Here is a 21,164-nt window from a genome sequence, read left to right as displayed (position 1 = left end):
CGGGTCTGAGCGGTACATGTGATCTCTTTCATAAGGGGATTTCTTGTGTGTGTGTGATGTGTTATCCATGCCTGCTGCCTGTCGGTGGGGTTTCCTGCTCCGAGCCCTAGACTTTACCCCAGCATAGAGTCTAGTTTTCGGGCCACTGAACTCTCCGCATGCCCCCTGTAGTTCCAGCTGTATGCGCGGTGCAGAGAGCTGTCACTTCCGAGAGTTCACGCCCGTCAGCACTGCCTCTCCAGCATAGCTATCAGCCAGTGAGCGGAGGGAAGAGGTACACAAAACAAAACCGTGATCTCTTGTCTCTCTTGCCTCTTCCCCCCCCCCCCACCCCCCCACCCCACCCACCCACACACGCAGGTGAAGCGCTCCCGCAGCAAAGGGGGCCTGGCAGGTCCCGATGGGACAAAGTCCGTGTTTGGTCAGATGTGTGCCAAGATGAGCTCGTTCAGCCCAGACAGCCTGCTGCTCCCCCATCGTGTCTGGAAGGTCAAGTTTGTGGGTAGGTTCCAATGTCTACTCTGCTCTAGTCCTCTCCACTCTCTATCCTTCTCTCTCTTTCCCTCTTTATTTCTCTCTGTCTCTCTCAGAGGGTGCTTAAAGTAGGGCCAATGGGGACAAATAACTTTCTTTTTGGCCCTCCAAAGGGTTTTAGAGTAATTAAATATAAATCTTTCGTCTGTTTTGATCATATTTAAGGACTGATCGCTTTCTTATTACAAGTTATATTAACTGGACACCAGTTTTATGTTGTTTAGAGCTGCCAGACTTGATATGCCTGTCGGGTTATGTTAATTTATTTTTCTTATTTATTTTCTTATTTATTTGATTGTACAGCACTTTGGTTGGCTCTTGTGCTTTTAAACGTGCTATATAAATAAATTACTTGACTTGACTTGACTTTCAATGCTTGGTTGCTCACCGACCAATATTTAAATAATGATATGGCTCAAGGAATTCCTTGAGACTAATGATACTGGGGAAGTGACTATATTCTTGGAAAGCCTCAATGTTGTAATGCGTGGTCCTTTGAAGCTTCAAAGAAAAGAGAACAGTGCAAAGGGCTGGTGGAGATTGAGAAAACACTAGAAATTCTTTATGCCGGACTGATTATAATAAGATCTTGAACTTGGAAGTATGAATATAACATTATTCTTGGTGGAACGGTTATAAATCACTTACTCAAGCATAAACAAAAACATTTTGAGCTGGAAGATATGCCTGAAATGTTAATGGCCAGACATTTGAAAGGTGCACAAGCTGGTCGTGAAATTGAATAAAATAAAATCCAAGGGAGGTACATTTAAACTCTAAAGAAGTTCTATTCTGATTTATAAACTACTAAATCTGAGGCCATTAGTGCAGACTTTACAGAGTTCTTTGATTCTCTCAACTTGCGAAAACTAGATGAGACATCTTAAATGGTTTTAGGCTCTGTATTCGTAATCAAAGAATGAATTGGTTGACTCAATCAAAGCATCTGCCTCTGGCAAAGCACCAGGCCCAGACAGTTTTGGTTGCAAATTTGACAAAACATTTTTCAAAGATCCTTGCCCCAATTTTGCTCAGAATTATTAATGACTCAATGCAAAACATCAGCTCCCCAAATGCCCTGTATGAGGCAAATATAAGTACCGGTATTCTGTTGAAAAGGGGCAAGGAACACATACTACAGCAATTATAGGCCCATAGCCCTTTTAAACTATGACCAAAAAACTTACAAACATACTTGCTAACAGACTTGGGAAACGCCATTATACACCTGGTCCAAACAGGGTTTATCCCAGGTAGATTTTATTTCAGTAACATACGACAGCTCCTTGGTGGAAGGGACTCCAGGGTGTCTTATCTCTCGATGCCCAAAAGGCCTTTGATCAAATAGAATGGCCATATATGTTTCAGGCACTAGGTAGATTTGGATTTGGGGACTAATTCGTGGCATGGGTCAAAATGCTATACCTCTGTCCAATATCATTGGTCCTCACCAACAATGATAAATTGGGTCCTCTTGAAGTACACAGCGGGATGAGGCAGGGAGATACTTTCTCTCCATTACTCTTCGGCATCGCCCTGGAGCCCCTAGCAATGGGTATAAGGAGTCACCATAACATTCAAGGTGTTGGTAGTGTGGAAAGCAGTCTGTATGCAGATGATATGTTGATCTGGCTTTCAGAGCCAGAAAACTCTTATTCCTTATCTGATGGATTTGATTGTATCATTTGGTAAGCTCTCTGGATATACCATCAACTGGGTATCACAATATCACTATATATATATATATATAGGTCTCAAGATACCTAGAAACCCCCAAACCTATATTTAAATTAAACTATTCACACATGGTGGCAAAACTAAATATAGAGAAGTGATGGATTCTGCCCTTATCCATGATGGGGCGTATTGATGCTATTTAAGATGGTAATCATATCTAGATTCCTGTATTTATTTCGAAATGTGTCTATTTTAATCACTGCTTTAAATCTTTTAAAATTGGACTAAATTATTTTACCATTTGTCTGTGGATACAAAGCCTACCGCATATCAAAATCCCACCTGCAGAAGCCCACAGAAATAGGAGGTTTAGGTCTTCTTGTATTCAGTCACTGCTACTGGTCAGCCTATGCCAGGGTGCTGACTTACTGGTGATGGGGACTCCCAGGGGAGACAAAATTATTAGACATGGAATCATCAGTCCTCCCAGTCTGCCTTTTCTCTAAATCAGAATCCCCAAAGAAATATATTGGTGAAAACTTAGTTTATATTAAGACAATTGTCTGATGTTTCAGTATACATCCCTATACTACAGTATTTGTCAAACGCATTCATTTTTACCGTCTCAGACAGGTAGGGTGTTTGCTGTCTGGGAGGAGAGGGGGCTCTCAACAGTTCATGACCAATATGTACTAGACAAAAACGTAGCATAGAAAAAACCTGATATTGATTGAAAATGTTTTTAGTCAACGCCAGAAAATTAAATAACCTGCTTAGTTTTGATGACCCCCGAGGAGCCCGATTAGGAGTGGGTCTCAGGCGGCCAGAAGTTGCAGAACATAGGGATCTTGAGGGGTGTGTAGTTGGAGACCATTGACCGGATGTAGGAGGAAGCCACACGTTCTCCACTGTGATTTGAAAGGTCGCTCAGTGGGGGGGATTCAGCCGACTTGTCAGATCACATCTTGAGGGAACGATTATCCAGGTTCCACACCTGCTCAATTAATGCTAGATATAGGCTTCACTACTCAAAAAATAAACTGGGTAGAATTTATCCTACAGCCTCTCCACTATGCAATAGGTGCAGAATGGCAGATGGCTCAGGAGGTAGAACAGTCGTCTGGTAGGTTTGGAAGGTTCCCGGTTAGATTCCGTCTCCTCCCGAGTCCCGGCAGCATGTCGGAGTGTCCTTGAACAAGACACTTAAACCCCCAACTGTTCCCGATGAGCAGATTGGCACCTTGCATGGTCGCCTCCGCCATTTGTGTGTGAGTGAATGGGTGAATGTGAGGCACAAGTTGTAAAGCGCTTTGGATAAAAGTGCTGTATAAATTCAGTCCATTTTACCCTTTAATGGTTCTCTAAAGTCATTCCACCTGACCCTGAGCAGGCTCTCTCTGGATGCTCCGAGACTGCTCTGGAAACTGGTTTTAATGCTTGGAATGGTTGCGGCCAAGATTTTATTTTAATGGACTGGAAAGCACCTTCCCTCTCCCTGCTTTCTGAGGTGGTTCAACGAGATGGTTACAGTTTGTAGTGTACCAATGGAAAAATACTAAGGCTGTCAAAGTTAACACGTTATTAACGCGCTAATGCACAATTATTTTAACACCACCATTTTTATATTTATTTTTTTTATTATATTTTAGCTTTTTTACAGCTTTTTCATGGTCACGCAGGACCGACAGAGGAGAGGGCGAACGGGAGGAGAGGTGGGGAGGACATGCGACAAATAACGTCGGGTGCTGGGATCGAACCCGGGTCGGCCACGTAGGTGCGTGTGGCACTATGGTACGCGCCACAAGGGCGCCCCTATGCCACCATTCTTTTAACGCAAGATTAACGTTTACAAATATATATATATTATTTTTCCTTTTTTTTACTAGACTTCACTCAGATATGCGAGTCCTCAGCCCTTGTGTGGCTAAATGTAACAAGTTCCTAACGTTTTCTTCCCCTATTAGTTCATGCACACTTTATTCATTGTTTTAAATTATTATTTTCTTATTATTTTCTTAAGTTATTTTGTGCATCACTCTGTTTTGAATTTAATGCAAATTTGCAATGCATGAGGGTCATCCTTTTGTGTTAAATGGCTGCATAAAGCAAGCATTAGTTGACTCATGTTGATAACGTATTAAAACTTGAAAAATATCCGTTTAAGGTAGATTTAGAACAGATAAAAAATATGGGATTAATTTGCGATTAATCACGAGTTAACTATGGACAATCATGCGATTAATCAGATTAAATATTTTCAATCAATTGACCGCCTTAAAAAATAAAATACACATCCTCACGTCCAACATGACTACAATAGATTCATGAAAATATGGGCCCGTTCATAAACTATCTTAAAGAGAACTAACCTAATTGTATTCATACATTGCAATTCATATATTGTCTGGTAGCTATATGTGCCTTTTTTTGTTTGTTTGTTTGTTCGTTTTTGTTTTTGTCTTGTTTTACAGTTTATTTTGGCCCTTTGGCCTCCATGTCTAAAGGTTTAGGCACCCCTGAGAGTCTCTCCTAATGAGTACTGTTTCTGCCCTCCCCTGCTATAAAACTAAGTGGCAAATTCTCTGCAGGTCGGTGGCAAAGCAATGCTCCTGCAGACCACATGCCTTCATGTGATACGGGAAGTTATGTACCCCTTGCTCTTCATGATCTCTTCATCAGTGTGTCTAGGCATGGTTCTTGCCCTGGGTGTTGACTCTACACTATTGTTTTTTTCCTTCCTCTCTCAGGGGAGTCTGTAGATGACTGCGGAGGAGGCTACAGTGAGTCCATAGCGGAGATGTGCGAGGAGCTGCAGAACGGCCTGACTCCGCTCCTCATCGTCACCCCCAATGGCCGCGACGAGTCCGGTGCCAACAGGGACTGTTTCCTCCTCAACCCTGCGGCCAAATCCTCTCTGCACATGCGCATGTTCCGCTTCCTAGGTACAGTAATACACCTTCATGACATCTACCATACGTCTCTACATCAGCATGTTCCGCTTCCTAGGTACAGTAATACACCTTCATGACATCTACCATACGTCTCTGCATGAGCATGTTCTACTTCCTAGGTACAATAATAAACCTTCATTACATCCGACTACCATACCTCTTCACTTGTCTCCACATAAGCATGTCCTACTTCCTGGGTATAATCAAGGAAACTATAAAAGGAATGAAGGGTCATGATGTTAAAATACCAGTGTTCTGAGGCGGCCGGGTGGCGCAGTGGGCAAGGCGCTCGCCACCAATGCAGGAGATACTGGTATCGAGCCCAGCTCTCTGCGTTGCTTCCGGCTTGGCCGGCCGTCGTACTAACACAATTGGCAGTGTTAGAGGGTGGGAAAGCCGGTGGGTGGGTCCTGGTCGTTGTAAACAGCGACTCCTACAGTTCGGTCGGGGCGCCTGCTCAGCGAGGAAAGGATCTAAGGCTACGTTTAGACAAGCGTTTTGTGAACAGAAACCGCAAAAGTCATCTTGCGGTTTCACTTTTAATTTTACGTTTAGACAAGCGTTTTGGGGTGGAATTCTCCGTGCAGACGACGCTGTAACGACGGAGACCCGCTGTCACACGATTGGCGCATATGTCACATGACGTGCTGTGAAGACCCGCCCTACTCTGCCTCTGATTCGCAGACTGTGGATGGGGAATGTGATTGCACCAAAGCAGAGTCACTCACAGACAGTGGGTCCACTCACGCCGCGGGACAGATTCTTGTGTATTTAACCCTTTCACTGCCACACGACAGCCGGTTGTGTGATAGTAAAGGGTTAACCTTCTGTCGTGTGGCAGTGAAAGGGTTAAAAGTACTGCTATAACGCTACGTTCAGAACACAGAACGGCGCGGGCCAGTCGAGGCACCTGCTGGCCCTGTAATTGGAATGAGTACACTTTAAATCCTTTAACGAGGATCCATTGGAGGGCAAGTCTGGTGCCAGCAGCCGCGGTAATTCCAGCTCCAATAGCGTATCTTAAAACTGGACTGATTCTTGTGTCTTTAAAAGTACTGCCAATGTAGCCTTCAAGTGATCTCCGTTGATATAGTCAGACATACTTGCTTTGTTTACGTCTCGGCTACTGGCGCTTACCTGCTACCTGTGACGTAAGCAGTACGCGCGACCAGAGCCGTGACAACCCTTTCGTCATCGTTTTAACAGATTTATACGGTTTGATAGTTTAGACGAAAGCGCAAAGGTTTTGCGTTTCTAGGAATTCCACCCTGGAAGGTAGTCTCACTTTTTTGCGGTTTCACCCCGTAAAAACGCCGTTTCCGTATAAACGAAAGGCACATCCGTAAAAATATTTTTGCGGATTCACCTGCTAGCGTTTCCGTCTAAACAGGGCCTAAGGGGGGTAGTGTGATCCTTCCACACGTTACACCCTCTCAGTGAGAGTCCACGCTGCCAGGTGAAAAGAAGCGGTTGATTGGCTACACATGTGTCGGAGGAAGCATGTGATAGCCTCCACTCTCCCAGACCGACCGTAGGGGGTAGGTGCGCAGCGACCAGGGAGGGGATTGGGAATTGGCATAACGACAAAAAAACTGAGGAAAAAGGAGGGGGAAAAAGATAAAAAAAAATAAAAGAAAATACCAGTGTTCTATACTCTGCTTGGTGCCAGTTTTATCGAAATATACAAGCTATCTGAGGAAATATACACCAACCAATATATCAAACGTTAGCTAGTTAACAAAGCTTTAATTGCATATAAAAATAATAATAAATACGTATGATACTGTATTGTGCGCTATATCATATCACATTATATAATCATATTATAATTAATTTGTATATTATATTGAACTATATTTGCAGTATATACTATTATATTATGGTACTATATTGTATTGTATATATCATGTACTATATATCTCACATCACATTATATATGTGCTGTATACACTATTATGTACTATATACTATTATATATGCTATTATATACTGCAGGTATACTATACTGTAATGTGTACTGAAATGTGTACTATATGTATCTACTATGTATGTATATGAAAAAAAAATTAAACGCAAGTCGTCAGGGGTAGGGCCCGACAAGCCTAGTGCTTCTCCCTAGCCCTTATCGGACAATTGGACAATGCTGCAATAGCAGCTGGTAAAACTTTGGTGATTTATGGAATGGACGTTATGTGTCCAAAGCCCGAAATAAAAAATAACTGAACTGAGCTGAAAGCAACAAATTGTTGATGATTCTGACATCTGCGGTAGTAACTTGGCACCAATATGCATTCACACACTACAGAGTGACGTGATGACCCTTCCTTCACAGGATATCAGTATTGTACTTTGTGCTTCCCTATCCATGTGTTGGCCTACTGTTGTCCTATTCTGTGAATGTACTGTCTTGTCCTGCTGTGCCTTTTTGTATTTTTGTATTTTATATTATGACATTTTATGCTTTGATTATACAGCACTTTGGTTGGCTCTTGAGTTCTTAAACGTGCTTTATAAATAAATGACTTTACTTGTAGTGGCGTCGCGTCGGTATAATAACAGGGGATGCCAAAAAAAAAATATATATATATATATATATTTTTTTTTTTTTTTTTAATATAAAGTCAAGCAGTCACCATGTACACTACAGTATGGCTCGGCGGCCAGTCAAACTTTATTTTTATTTATTTAACAGATTGCAGAATGGGTACAATACAGTACGGCTCAATACACACAATTTTATAAGGGGATGCAGACCAGAGAAAGACGTTTGTCTTGTTTACATCAGGGTTCCCCATTTTCAATTCATAGTGACATTTATGACATACAAGACATCATGACATTTATGGCATAGGGACATACACAACATACATGACATTTATGGCATAGGGACATACCGTACTTTTCGCACTATAAGCCGCACCTGACTATAAGCCGCAGCAGCTAAATTGAATGATGTGTACATATATAAGCCGCACTGGACTATAAGCCGCAGGTGTTTTAATGTTTAATTACCATATGTAATTAGCATTGGGACACAATACTGTCGGACAAATAACAAGAATTAACTCATTTACAAGTTGTATTAAGTTTAGCAAATAAGGGAACAGATAAATAACATTTCAATGCAGTCAAAAAAGCAATATTTTGATTTTTACATTTTCGGGTTTGGTCACGTCGAGTCACATATAAGCCGCACCGTTATATAAGCCGCAGGGTCGAAAAATGGGGGGAAAAGCCGCGGCTTATAGTCCGAAAAGTACGGTACATGACATACAGGGGGGACCCTGATGTAAACGAGACGAAAGTCTTTCTCTGGTCTGCATCCCTTTAACAATTATGTATTGAGCTGTACTGTACCCATTCTGCAATCTGTTAATAAACTTTTCAATCAATCAATCAATCAGGTATTTAGTACTGTTACATTTGTGATATTCAAATATACAGTACTGTTACCCATAGATCCTGACAGAGTATATACATATGATGGGGAGGAGACTGTAGAATTTTTTTCATATTTAAGCCAAATAATATATATAATATATTTCTCCCTCCCTCGCTCTCTCTCCCTCTCTTTCTGAATATTACACACACACAACACAAATATATATACACACACAGTGGTTGCCTGCAGGAGGTCTGGTTTGATTATGAATCAGAGAGAGAGAGATAGATAGATAGATAGATAGATACCGGTAGATAGATAGATAGAGATATGGCCTGATGTCGCCGTCGGAGCGTTTCTCAGCGTCTTGCAAGATATTGCTGACATGGCAAAACATACATGTATACAGTAGCCTGTGGCTCGGCCCATCAAACACAAGCAGTACAGTATGACTCGGCGAGTCGGCACCGCCCCATCAACACAATAACACAGTATGATATGACGCGGCAGAATATACAGTATGGCTCCCCCCACACACACACACACACACACACACAGCGGCATCACTTATGAAAAGTCCTGTGGGTATTCAGGTATTCTCCTAAACTCTTCTGCAGCTGAGCGAATTTCAGGTCTCCTCAATGAATTAATCCGAGAGAGGAATCCGAATTTCAATCAATCAAACAATGCTGTTTGTTTAGACATTAAGACTCACGTAACGTTAGCTAGCTATCTCCGGGGGTTCCCTCGACGTATTGTTTTTTATTTGAACGTGGCCGCGAGGCATGTATATTTTCCCCAACGCAGTTTCACAGAGGCGATGACGTAGTCACGTTTAGCTTTTAATGTGATTTGATTGGTCAATCGGTGGAAATGTTCTGGACCTGCCCCGCCTCCTCGGGGGCGGCAAATGTGCAGAGGCTAGAGTACTTAGTTTGCTGACTGACCCGTTTTAAGTTGTGGGAAGCGCTTTGCTTAGCTCGAATCTTATTGGCTATTATTGGTTTTGGACTCCACAAGCATGAATCACATGGTGGATGCTAGAGAAAGCCTCCTCTGTTGCAGTGAGCACAGAGTGACTGCCTCTGCTCAGTGAGTATCACAGTGTGTTGGAGAGAGTGAGAAGGAGAAGAGGGGGGGAAAAAAATAATATTATAACACAGAGATGAAAAATAATGATTTTTTATTATTATTGTAAACTATAACCCATTCTCTGCCGGAGCTTATATCCATCGCTGTTTGATCTCTGCCAGCGCTATTTGTCTATGGAGATGTTCACCTTCTTTGCAGGGCTATAACTTTTTAAATTGTATTGCTAAATTGACATTACTATGGTCCATTCAACATCAATTATCTATCGTTCAGGATGTAGGAACGTTTTACTTTTTCATTCACACATTCATACAAAAATACCGTCTAGAGTATAAATATGTTTTTATCATTTTCTGCAGTATTTCCTAGAATGTGAGATATAGACATAAATGCATATATTAGATTATCAAATGCCGTTTGACACCGATGAACGTTATATAAAAAATTTCAACTGTACATTGTCCTAGACGTTATGACTTATCATCTGCGGGTGAACGGAGGGGGGGGGGGGGGGTCGTTTATAATTCCGTGGCCGACGTTAAATCATTTATGTAGTATGGGTGATATATTGATCAGAGCAGTTTGTATGGATAATAATAAACAAACAGGCTGAAAGTAACATCAGCCTCCTCTTACCGTTGGGCGATCACACTGGCGCAAACAGATCCCAGTTATGTGATGTTGATCGAGGTGATCCAGTTCCGGTTTGTATAATACTAATATACGTCCAAATCATGTTGTATTGAGTTATGGCAACGGATCGATATCCACAGTGTCTGGATTGAGTCCCGGGAGCAATAACGAGTGGCCGGACAGAATAGGGGACGGACCAAGCACTTCCGGCCACTTCCGGTTTGGCAACTCGTCGATCGGCCACAAGGTGGCGGTATTGAAGCGTTGCAGAGTTGAGCGGAGTCCTACAGCACCAGCCAAGACTCCGTGGGTGAAATGTGAATACCATGACGAAAATATGAAATATTGATCTCAAAGACGCCTTACGGCGTCATTGGCAGATTACACATGGCGGAGAATGACGTGTTAACACGTCATCGGCGGAGAATGTTTTTTTTTTTTTTTTTATATATTTCATATTAATTCATATTTTAATAATGGGGAAGCCTGGCTTCCCTTGGCTTCCAGGAGGATTCACCACTGTTTACTTGACTTAAAACCAAGAGCCATTTGTAATGGGTCAGAAATCAATGAACAGTGACTTGATTTTTGGCATCTCTCTAAAGGAGTAAAAAGGATTATATCATTTTTGTCCAGTGACCCCAAAGTAATGGTCATAAAGCTGCAGTAGGCAACTTCTGAGAAATTAGCAAGAGTGAGTTTACCTGCCCAGCAGAAATAGAGCTCTGCATCACTTTTCAAGCCCATGCACGTGCAAGAAAGGTTTTCCAGACTCCCAAAGGCACCAGCAGCTTTAAGCTGAATACAAAAAAATTATTTAAAATGCAGTTGATTTTTCACAACACGTTGATTTTTTGACAAGGATGGTGGTCTTAGATTTCCGATGTGACCCAGGCAACTAAGGCTGTCCCGAAGCCTGTTTTTGGGATTCGAACTTCGTCAGGGTTTTTCTAACGGACGTTCGAACTACTTCTTCTTCTTATTAGTGTGGGTGACCTGGCGAAGCCAGGTTGCCACCCACACTATAGTTCTTGTTCATCTTTTTATTCTTTCTTCTTTATTCCACCGATTTTGCAAACACAACTCGTGCCAGAGCGTTCGCGCCCCATACATGTGAAAGGTATCAAAACGACCGGCTTGCCTATGGCAACAGCGCTATTCGAACTCGTAAAGTTTCACCGCACCGTCTGGCTACGAATCGACTTTAAACAGTAACATTTCGGTCCCATTGGAAATGCATTTTTTCCACTACCTTGGGTGAATTGCGAGTGTGATCTCAATTTTGGACGTAGAAATAAAACAAATACATCAAAACGATGACACGGCTGTCAGCCCGCTCACAAAAGAAAAATAAATGGAATTGGACATTTCTATCTCAACTGACGACCATTTCTTTGAAGGTTCTCCTCCCCATTGACCGCCATGCAAATTCACTCTAGGAATCTCTTTTTTCCCACTCTTTTTTACCCTTCTGTTCCAATCGCCGAAGGAGTGCCACAATATCGCACGAATGCCACAATATCGCACACAACCCTTCGCCTACTCGTTGTAGTGCTCCTGTGCGAGTCACAACGCTTCATCTCTTATAGTTTTCTTTTAATCAACGTGACAATGCAGTCATGCAAAGAAAATCCAGAATATGCAAGTCATTGTGATTCAAGTCATTGTAATTGCATCACCTGTGTGGCTCGTGGCTGATTGGTTCAGCCTAACAGCTGTGAGGCTCAGGGCTCATGGCTCAGCTGACCTGCCAATGACCTCATCGACTTAACCCATCATTGCCCATCACTGTGTTGCAGTACTGAATTGCTGGACAGCGCCCTCTGTCTTGCGGGTTGTGTCATTGTACTCAGTAGGGATATCCTCTTTCATTTTTCATTGGTCGATGTTGACCACCTTTCATTGGTCGATGTTGACCACTCCCCCGATCCTTAGACCACGCCCCCTTAGGCCACACCCCCTCAGTGTATCTCTTGAACCGTTTGTCGTAGAGACTTGCGGATTGTGCCATTTGTCGATGTTGACCACCTTTCATTGGTCGATGTTGACCACTCCCCTGATCCTTAGACCACGCCCCCTTAGGCCACACCCCCTCAGTGTATCTCTTGAACCGTTTGTCCTAGAGACTTGCGGATTGTGCCATTGGTCGATGTTGACCACCTTTCATTGGTCGATGTTGACCACTCCCCCGATCCTTAGACCACGCCCCCTTAGGCCATACCCCCTCAGTGTATCTCTTGAACCGTTTGTCGTAGAGACTTGCGGATTGTGCCATTGGTCGATGTTGACCACCTTTCATTGGTCGATGTTGACCACTCCCCCGATCCTTAGACCACACCCCCTTAGGCCACACCCCCTCAGTGTATCTCTTGAACCGTTTGTTGTAGAGACTTGCGGATTGTGCCATTGTACTCGGTGTAATAGTGTAATAGTGTGTAATAGTGTGTAATAGTGTGTAATAGTGTGTAATAGTGTGTAATAGTGTAATAGTGTGTAATAGTGTGTAATAGTGTTGTGTCATTGCACTCAGTAGGGATATCCTCTTTCATTGGTCTATGTTGACCACTCCCCCGATCCTTAGGCCGCGCCCCCTTTTTGTATCCTTTGAACAGTTTGTCATAGAGACTCGCGAGAGACCCTCTCCCCCGTTGGCCGGCGGTGCACAGGCGTCACCCACACTTTCACAATTTCCCCCGTGCGGAATTGTCTAGTTATTATTATTATTATTATTTTATATATCCTCAAACTAAATCCTCAATTTAAATAAAGTGATTAATCTGATTAACTGAGTATTTTTTCTTTTATTAAATCAAGCTGGAGAAGCCCCAGCCCAACTAAATCAATTAAATCAACTTTCTAATGAATATAACTCATCAGTTTCTTCTACTATAATATTAGTGTAGCCTAAACTTTATCTGCAACTGTGAAGAAAAACCCCATTGGTTTAAACAGAATGAATAGAAAAAAATATTTAAAAAAATATTAATCTTTTATTTTTTTTAATAAAAAATTCGAATGTTGATTTAGAATTAGAATGCCAACGTAACGAACGAAGGTTCGAACGTTTGGGCTCAGCAAAGCTTGGTCTACCAAGCAACACAGCTTGGTAGACCAAAACATCTGATTGGTTATTGATGCAGGGAGCTGTTGTTTTTGGTCAATCAAATGTTTGTTGCGCATGCATGGGCTGGAAAAGTGATGCAGAGCTTGCTCTATTTCTGCTGGGCAGGTAAACTCACTCTTGCTCATTACTCAGAGGGTTGCCTACTGCAGCTTTAAGTCAACACTATTCAGTAAACATGATGGATTGGACTGTTACTACTTGAAGCTTAGGACTCCGTATCAGCAGTGAGAAAGGGCTATTTGTGCACTCAGTGCAAATACTGATTAAACACCCAGCCTCAGGTGTGTCAAGGAGTCAAACCTTTCACCATGTGCTTTGATCCGGGGGGGGTTCTCTCTACGTGTCTGCTCATCGTCCCTGTCTCACTGTGTGTCCTACAGGAGTGGTCTTGGGCATCGCCATCCGTACTGGCAGCCCCCTCAGTCTCAACCTGGCAGAGCCCGTGTGGAAACAGCTTGCTGGCATGAACCTGACTATTGCTGACCTCAGTGAGGTAGGCATAATTTATACTGTACCCGTATACAGGTCATGTCCTCTGTGGCCCGGTGGGGTTCTTGGTTGTGTGTTTTGTAATTCTCTGTGTGCAGAATGTGAAAAGCATAACAAGGCGTTGTTTAATCAACAAGAAATTTACTCTTTAGTTTGACATTAATTATTTAGCGTACATGTTGTGTACCATGGAGTAACATCCCCTTAGCACTTTGTTACTTAAGCTTTAACAGGATATTTGAAAGGGTATCTTTTCTGGGAACAAGAGTTACACGCCCCCCCTCTACTTCTCCAGATGAAAGGAATGTTTATCTTTTTACTTAACATTCTGTAAGAAATTCCCCTCTTGTCCGTTATATTAACTTTTTTTTTATCCAATTTTTCTCCCATTTTCTCCAATTTTCATATCGTCCAATTCAACCCTCCCCTGTCTTCGAACGTTGTTTCTTTCCTCCCACAAGCCGGCTGCAATGTGGACTAAGTCATACATAGCACAAGTCCCCTCCGATACTCGAGGTAACAGCCATCGCATCTTTTCACCTGCGCGGCTCGACCTTTCAGCGTCGGGGGTCTGGGCTTTGGAGGGGCCCCGCCCCCGTCGCTTCTTGATTCTACTGCGCAGGCGCACCAACCGACCTGTAGGAGTCGCTGTCCACAACGCCCGATCCCCACCCTTCAGTTTCCCTCCCCGTAATACGGCCAATGTGTTTCAGCTAAACTGAAAGAGCCTAGTCTCCAGCATTCGTTGCGAGCGCCTTGCCCACTGCGCCACGTAGCCGCCCGTCCGTTATATTAACACTATGATCGCCGGGGACGAGTTAAGACGTCATTCCTAGCCATGCTCATTCTGCCGAAGACGCCGTAACTCGTCTTTGATGTAAATTTTTCAAAAATCTGTCATCGAAATCATATTTCCTTTCCGGAGCCCTGAGACACACTGCAAAGCTCCACTCAACTCTCTAGCGGTTCAAGATCGCCATCTGGTGGCCGATCGGCAGATCACCAACCGGAAATGAGCCTTTGAACCGGAAGTGCTCATCTATATGTGGTCCGGGCACTCGCTATCGTTAGAGAGACTCCGTCTTGATACAGTGAACATCGATTGGTGCAAATAACTCGAAAAAACAACATGATTTGGACGTATATACTATTTTACAACCTGGAAATGGATCGGGCATTTCTCCATCCCATAATAGAAAAAATTCTGTTCCACGCTCATCTGCCAGCGGCGCGAGGAAGCCACGGTAAGATTCAGCGTTATATTCTAATGTGTTCCATATAAACTGCTATGATGAACATATGACCCACTCTGGATGAATCATCTAACGCTGCCCACGGAATTATAAACGATCCCCCGCCCATCCGGTCATCATCAGATGATACGCAGTAACTTCTAGAACCACGTCCAGTTGACATTTTTTATCTCGCGCCGATTGCTATCAAACTGTATTTCATCATCAATATAATGTAGGGATGTCCGATATTATCGGCCGATATCGGCAGTAAAATGTGATATCGGAAAATATCGGTATCGGTAAAAAAAAAAAAAACAACAATAACAATATTATTTTATTTTTATTTTTATTTTTACATTTATTTAACCTTTATTTACCCAGGCAAGCAAGTAAGAACCAATTCTTATTTATTGTCAAAAGTATGCATGTTGGTTTAATTCAACAACAAGAGATATGTAATGTTAATTTTTACTTTTTTAATTATCATATTTTGCACAGATAATGCTTACATTTAGAAAGCCTTTTGAATGCATCCAGTGAAATTATTAGTTACCTGAAATTATTCAGTTTTTTTGGGGGGAAACCCTGCATATATCGGTATCGGGAAATTAAGAGTTGGACAATATCGGAATATCGGTATCTGTAAAAAAGCCAATATCGAGCATCCCTAATATAATGCATTTGGAGCTATAAATCAAGTTCTGGAGAAAGCTGCAGAAAACGATAAAAACATACTTATACTTTAGACCATATTTTAGTATGAATATGTGAATGAAAAAGTTTAACGTTGCTACACCCTGAACAATACATATAGGACATTGAATGGGCCATAATAATGGCAATTTAGCAATAGAATTTTAAAAGTTATAGCCCTGCAAAGAAGGGGAACTTCTCCATAGACAAATAGAGCTGGCGAGGGATGGTAAATTATGAATTTAACCCATGGCGATTAAAGTGTTAACTTATGGTATAGAGTGAAGGTGTACATTCCGTCTCAGATTGGAACTTGTCCAGCCCTCAGTTCTGTGATAGATGTCAAGGGTCATAATCTGTGACCCTTCTCTCCCTGTATTGCATGAATCCTATAATCTTATACTAAATCCTTATTGCCCTCTCTCCTTCGTGGCCATACTCGACAGTAACATCCAACATTAGGTAGATCCACATAGATATTACAGTAGCAGCTGTGTAACAGATTCTGGCAGAAATTGATAACTAGCCTCAAAACAGAAAGCTAAAGTGCCATTTACTGGGTTGTAGAAATTACCTTTACTGATAAAAATCACGTTCTTTGCACTTGGATACGCCTAGTAACCAAGTAAAAGCACTTTTGAGATTCAATTGTTACGTGTTAACCTCAAATGGCACCCAGAAAAGTGGCAATTTTTTTACTTGAACTTGAGGACTGCATATCTTTTTTGCAAAGCTTAGCTTTATACATTATACTTATAGCACATGCATGAGCCTGGTCTCTTTTGAAAGATAACATTATGAAATTACTAATGCAAAAAAGGAAAATCACCTTTAGTGCTAATGAAATAGAGTAACAGAGGTCTGAATTTGAACTTGTGTACTCAGATTTTTCTCTAGTGCTTGCAAGATTCCATATTCCACAAGAGGCCCCCCTGCAATCTTCAATATTTAAAGACAATCTGTGTAGAGGAATGGGCCAAAATCACACCTGAATACTGTAGGTCAGGGGTGTCAAACTCATTTTCACAGAGGGCCACATCAGCATTATGGTTGCCCTCAAAGGGCCAAAGACCGTATAAATGTTAATGTAATGTAAAATAAATGTAGCTACACATTTACATATTGTTAAACATGTTGTTTCTGTATTTATTACTTATTCAAGTTATACATATTGCAAATGCATTTGCATAAATGTAAAAATATATGTTAGCTTATGTTATTTTAACAAATAATTTTAGTTTATCAGAACCCCATATTACTCCATCAATCAATGATCAAACCATTCAAGTAAATAACAAAGAAGAATATCATCAAATACAAGCTATGACATTAAGTTTGTTCAAAACCTTTTTGTCACAGTCAAGAGGGGCAGAACTAACAACTGTGAGCTGCAAAGAACACGTGGGACAGATGTAGCAGATGTTACAAAAACAAATGGCTGCACACAACCTTGCAGAGGCCATACATCCAACTAATGGAAGATAGTTTAATTAACTTTAATTAACAGATTGCAGAATGGGTACAGTACAGTACAGCTCAATACACACAATTGTTAAGGGGATGCAGAGAAAGACTTTCGACTTGTTTACATCAGGGTCCCCCATTTTCAATTCGTAATGAAATTGCTATTATGTGTCTGCATGAACACACAACTGTAACTGTACTCAAAAATAACAAAATAAGGGTTCTCAGTTCACAACTATATTGGTCAAGTTTTGGGTGGGACTTGTTTGCGTCCCTACAGCTTCTTATTCAATTGAGCGAGATGCTCGGTTATGTCACACAGCCAGTTTGCATCTGACAGTTCAGACATTTCTTCAACCCTTTGTTACCTATTCCGCCTGGATCTTTTTTGTATTTTGGGCTGTAAAATTGTCAAAGAATGTCTGAGGAGTAAGTGCTTTTGGCTTTTTTCCTTTGTTACTTCATCAATACCTCAGATGTTCAACATACATGTATGTGTAACAAGAATGTGTAATAACTAAGGCTGTCAAAGTTAAAGCTTTATTAACGCATTAACCCACAATTATTTTAACACTGCTATTTTTTAACCCAATATTAATGTAAAAAAAAAAAAAAAAATTACCTGAGCTCTTGGGGGGCCACATCAAATGACATGGCGGGCCGCATTTGGCCCGCGGGCCGTGAGTTTGACACCTATGCTGTAGGTGATTAGTTACATCATACAGAAAGCATCCTTGAAGCTGTCATTACAAACAAAGGCAAACAAAGGCTTCTCCAATTATTGAATTAATTTCAGTTAGTGTGTCCAATACTTTTTTCCTATGTCATTCCACTTTATTACACATAACTGTATTTATGTATGGACTTTAATGTTTAGATTTTGTCTGGATTTCTTGAGTTAATACCAAAGTCTGGTGCAAATTTCGCTTGAATACGCTCATTGAAAATACATTTACTGAACAAAATATTTCCCCCACTGTATCGCCATGTAACTCGAGAACCGAGGCACGAAATTGGTCGAGTGAGGTGGCATTCGAACGGCAACAAATAGATCATTTGAACGGTATATTATATGTTATGCAAAAAATTAAGCTCCGAGCCGCTAGATGCTCGCAAAGTGCTGTGACTTGCGCGCAAGGGCAAAACGGCACGTATACGTGCCAGTGCACACTATGAGGTTAAACTTGATTTAACCTCTTAACAGTCTGTGACAGACTCGGGGGTGTTCTGAGTTGTCACCAGACTGGATTTACCAAAATACACACGGCACACAGTAGAAGCAAGTTTAACGGCAGTTTTAATGTTGTTTAGGGGGTAAGGAGGTCTTAGGATGATCGTCAGCCAGTCCCTAATCCTAGTGAAGCGGCTTGGTCCGTTAGCGGGGTTCGGTCCACAGAGAGCGGTTCTTGTACGGCCGGGGGATGATCCGGGAGAAGAGACATCAGACAAGCAGGGGTCGATGCACAGGCGGGTTCTCATAGGTTCAGGGGATATAGCACACAGCAGGGTCCTCCTAAAGCAGATAAACACAGCATGGGTCACACAGACGGCAATCTTCCTCCTCTTCTTCTCTTCTCTCGTACTCACATTCGTACAGGTTTCGCCTCAGCTACTCCAATTCATTCTGTCTCCATTTTCTATGGTGTGGTGATTGCGCTCACCTGTCTCGGGCGCGTCTGGCACAGGTGCGCTTCATCTGCGCTGGTGCGCTCTGCTCTGGCTGGGGTTTCTCCGGAACTCCTAATATGGGCATATGCCCCAGTACCTTCATTGGCCGACACAAAGCAGCCGTCTATTACCACACCAGCCGATCTGCCACAAGTCCTGCAAATTTAGCATACTGAAAGTAAATTGGACACTATTCTGGAAACATTTGTAGCAGATGCACAAGTCTGGCCTCTTTTGAAAGGAAACACTCTGAATGTTCGTCCACAACAGGAAGAATCTGAGTGCCATAGTTACAGAGGTTTGAACACACTGAAATAAAAGTTTTTCATTTTCGTCTGAATAATTTTGCAGATGCCTGCAGATCTATCTACTCTATTTACATTTTACATTTACATTTAGTCATTTAGCTGATGCTTTTATCCAAAGCGACTTACATGTTCTGTACGACAAGCCATCAAGAAGGGCACAACTCTATCAGCTGAGCAACAATGTTCATCAAAGTGTTGAGTGCTACAGTGTAGGTTAGTTTATTAGGACAAGTGCATGACAGTAAGGTTTTTATTTTTTTTTATTTTTTTTTATTCAGATAATGGTTGAAGAAGTGCGTCTTTAGTCGACGACGAAAGATTGGACGTGTTTCGGCTGTCCTAACTGGGGTGGGTAGTTCATTCCACCATTGTGGGGCAAGGGCAAGGGCTCTATAGTTATTAGCTGAAAACACTGCTGGGGCCATAGCCTGAAGTCTTATCTAGAACATGTCCAAAGTTGATAACAATAAGAATATCACAAAAGATCTTTATGTAATGGTATGTTTAGGCGTTTTTCCAAATATTTTTGAGTAGAGTCAAAACTACCTCAGTCCCCTCTCCCCCTCACCCACTAATCTCTTGTCACATACACCACCCTCACCCCCTTCTCACACAACAACAGATCAGCATAACAACAGATAAGCACAATTTGCGCTCCGGAGAGACAGGTGCACGTTTATTCTCTTGCATAATGAGTAAACTCTGTTTACTAAGAGTTTCTTCCCCAGTGCTGTGTAACTCCAAAGCCTTGATTTGTATATTATCAGTCAGGTTGTGGAAGTGCTGTTTCTGTGTGTCTGTGCAGTGTGCATTATGCACTTTGATTATATGCACTTTTACTGTAAATTGTGCCTCTATGCATTATGCACTTTACTATGATATGCACTTTAGGGGATGTTGATCTTAACCTTAGCATTTGTCCTTTTATATTGTGTTTTTTCTTACTGACCCCTTACTGTTTATTTTTTTTACTGTTTCTGCTCTGCTCCTGTATTGGTTTAGTTGTAGACACACAGTATTGCTCTGTACCTGTATTCCAACGTGGATTCGACCATACAATAAAATCTCTGACTCTCTGATACGGTACGCTTTTACTGCTTCTTGGTCTCAGAAAACCAACTCAAGTAAGATGTCATTATTTTCTGAATTTCATTGGCTACACAAGCGGTCAATAATTTTCAGTAATTTGTCCGGAGAGGCGAAACCGGAGGTGGTCACTTTTTCTAAACTGACCACTCGTTGGCTGTTTTTATAACCCGAGATTGGAAGCACGTAAAGCGATGTGTCAATCAAACGGCAGCCAATCTAGCTTTCAACCGATGTGTTGGTTGACTGACAATAACACAGTGTGATGCCGACAGACGGCTGTAAAATATGTTGCGCCGTCGGAACGTTAAGTGGTTAAATAGCTGGTGAACACTCGTTTGCAGACACTTGGCTCTAATTCCAGTTACATTTCAACGGTCTACTACAAAAAAATCCATCTGGGGGAAACGAGGCTTTATGAAAAGAGATGCTTTCTTCTTTTCGTTCTTTGGATTCTCTGCGTCCCAAATCGATTTTAGAATTCAAAACCCGAATGTCCACCACCGACATCACAGCACCGACATCACAGCACCGAACATCACAGCGCCATCACGGCTGCGCCCCAATTGCAATTTACATGTGGCATTTACAGCGCCAGTACCTCTTGGAGCGACCAGCTTTTTGATTGCTGTGTTTTGTTGCTCTTTGTGTCAGCATTCCATCAGTTAAGGGGTAAAATAATTGTGTATCCACAACGTAGCCTTTGCTTAAGCAGAAGCAAATGCTAGATTAGCCTACATTACTGTGAAAGTGAAATAAACATTGCCAGAGGCGAATCACTGCCATAGTTAGAGATGTTCTGTGACGTTTCCACTGGCTGCCTACTTC

At 41.9% G+C, this 21,164-nt stretch overlaps 1 protein-coding gene across 4 annotated transcripts in view; it reads left to right on the top strand.

The window, feature by feature from the left end:
- herc2 (HECT and RLD domain containing E3 ubiquitin protein ligase 2) overlaps positions 1-21,164 on the top strand; it is a 190,210-nt gene that overhangs the window by 157,594 nt on the left and 11,452 nt on the right. For all 4 annotated transcript variants that reach the window (XM_084309199.1, XM_084309200.1, XM_084309201.1 and 1 more), the window contains exons 85-87: positions 361-502; positions 4,959-5,153; positions 13,774-13,886. In XM_084309199.1, coding sequence (XP_084165325.1) covers positions 361-502; positions 4,959-5,153; positions 13,774-13,886 — 450 coding nt within the window. The remainder of the gene's footprint in view (positions 1-360; positions 503-4,958; positions 5,154-13,773; positions 13,887-21,164) is intronic.

Source organism: Notolepis coatsorum, assembly GCF_963971535.1.
Source record: "Notolepis coatsorum genome assembly, chromosome: 2".
Classification (NCBI taxonomy): Eukaryota; Metazoa; Chordata; class Actinopteri; order Aulopiformes; family Paralepididae; genus Notolepis; species Notolepis coatsorum.
The sequence above is the reverse complement of the archived record's forward strand: the minus strand, read 5'-3'. Positions and strand labels throughout refer to the sequence as shown.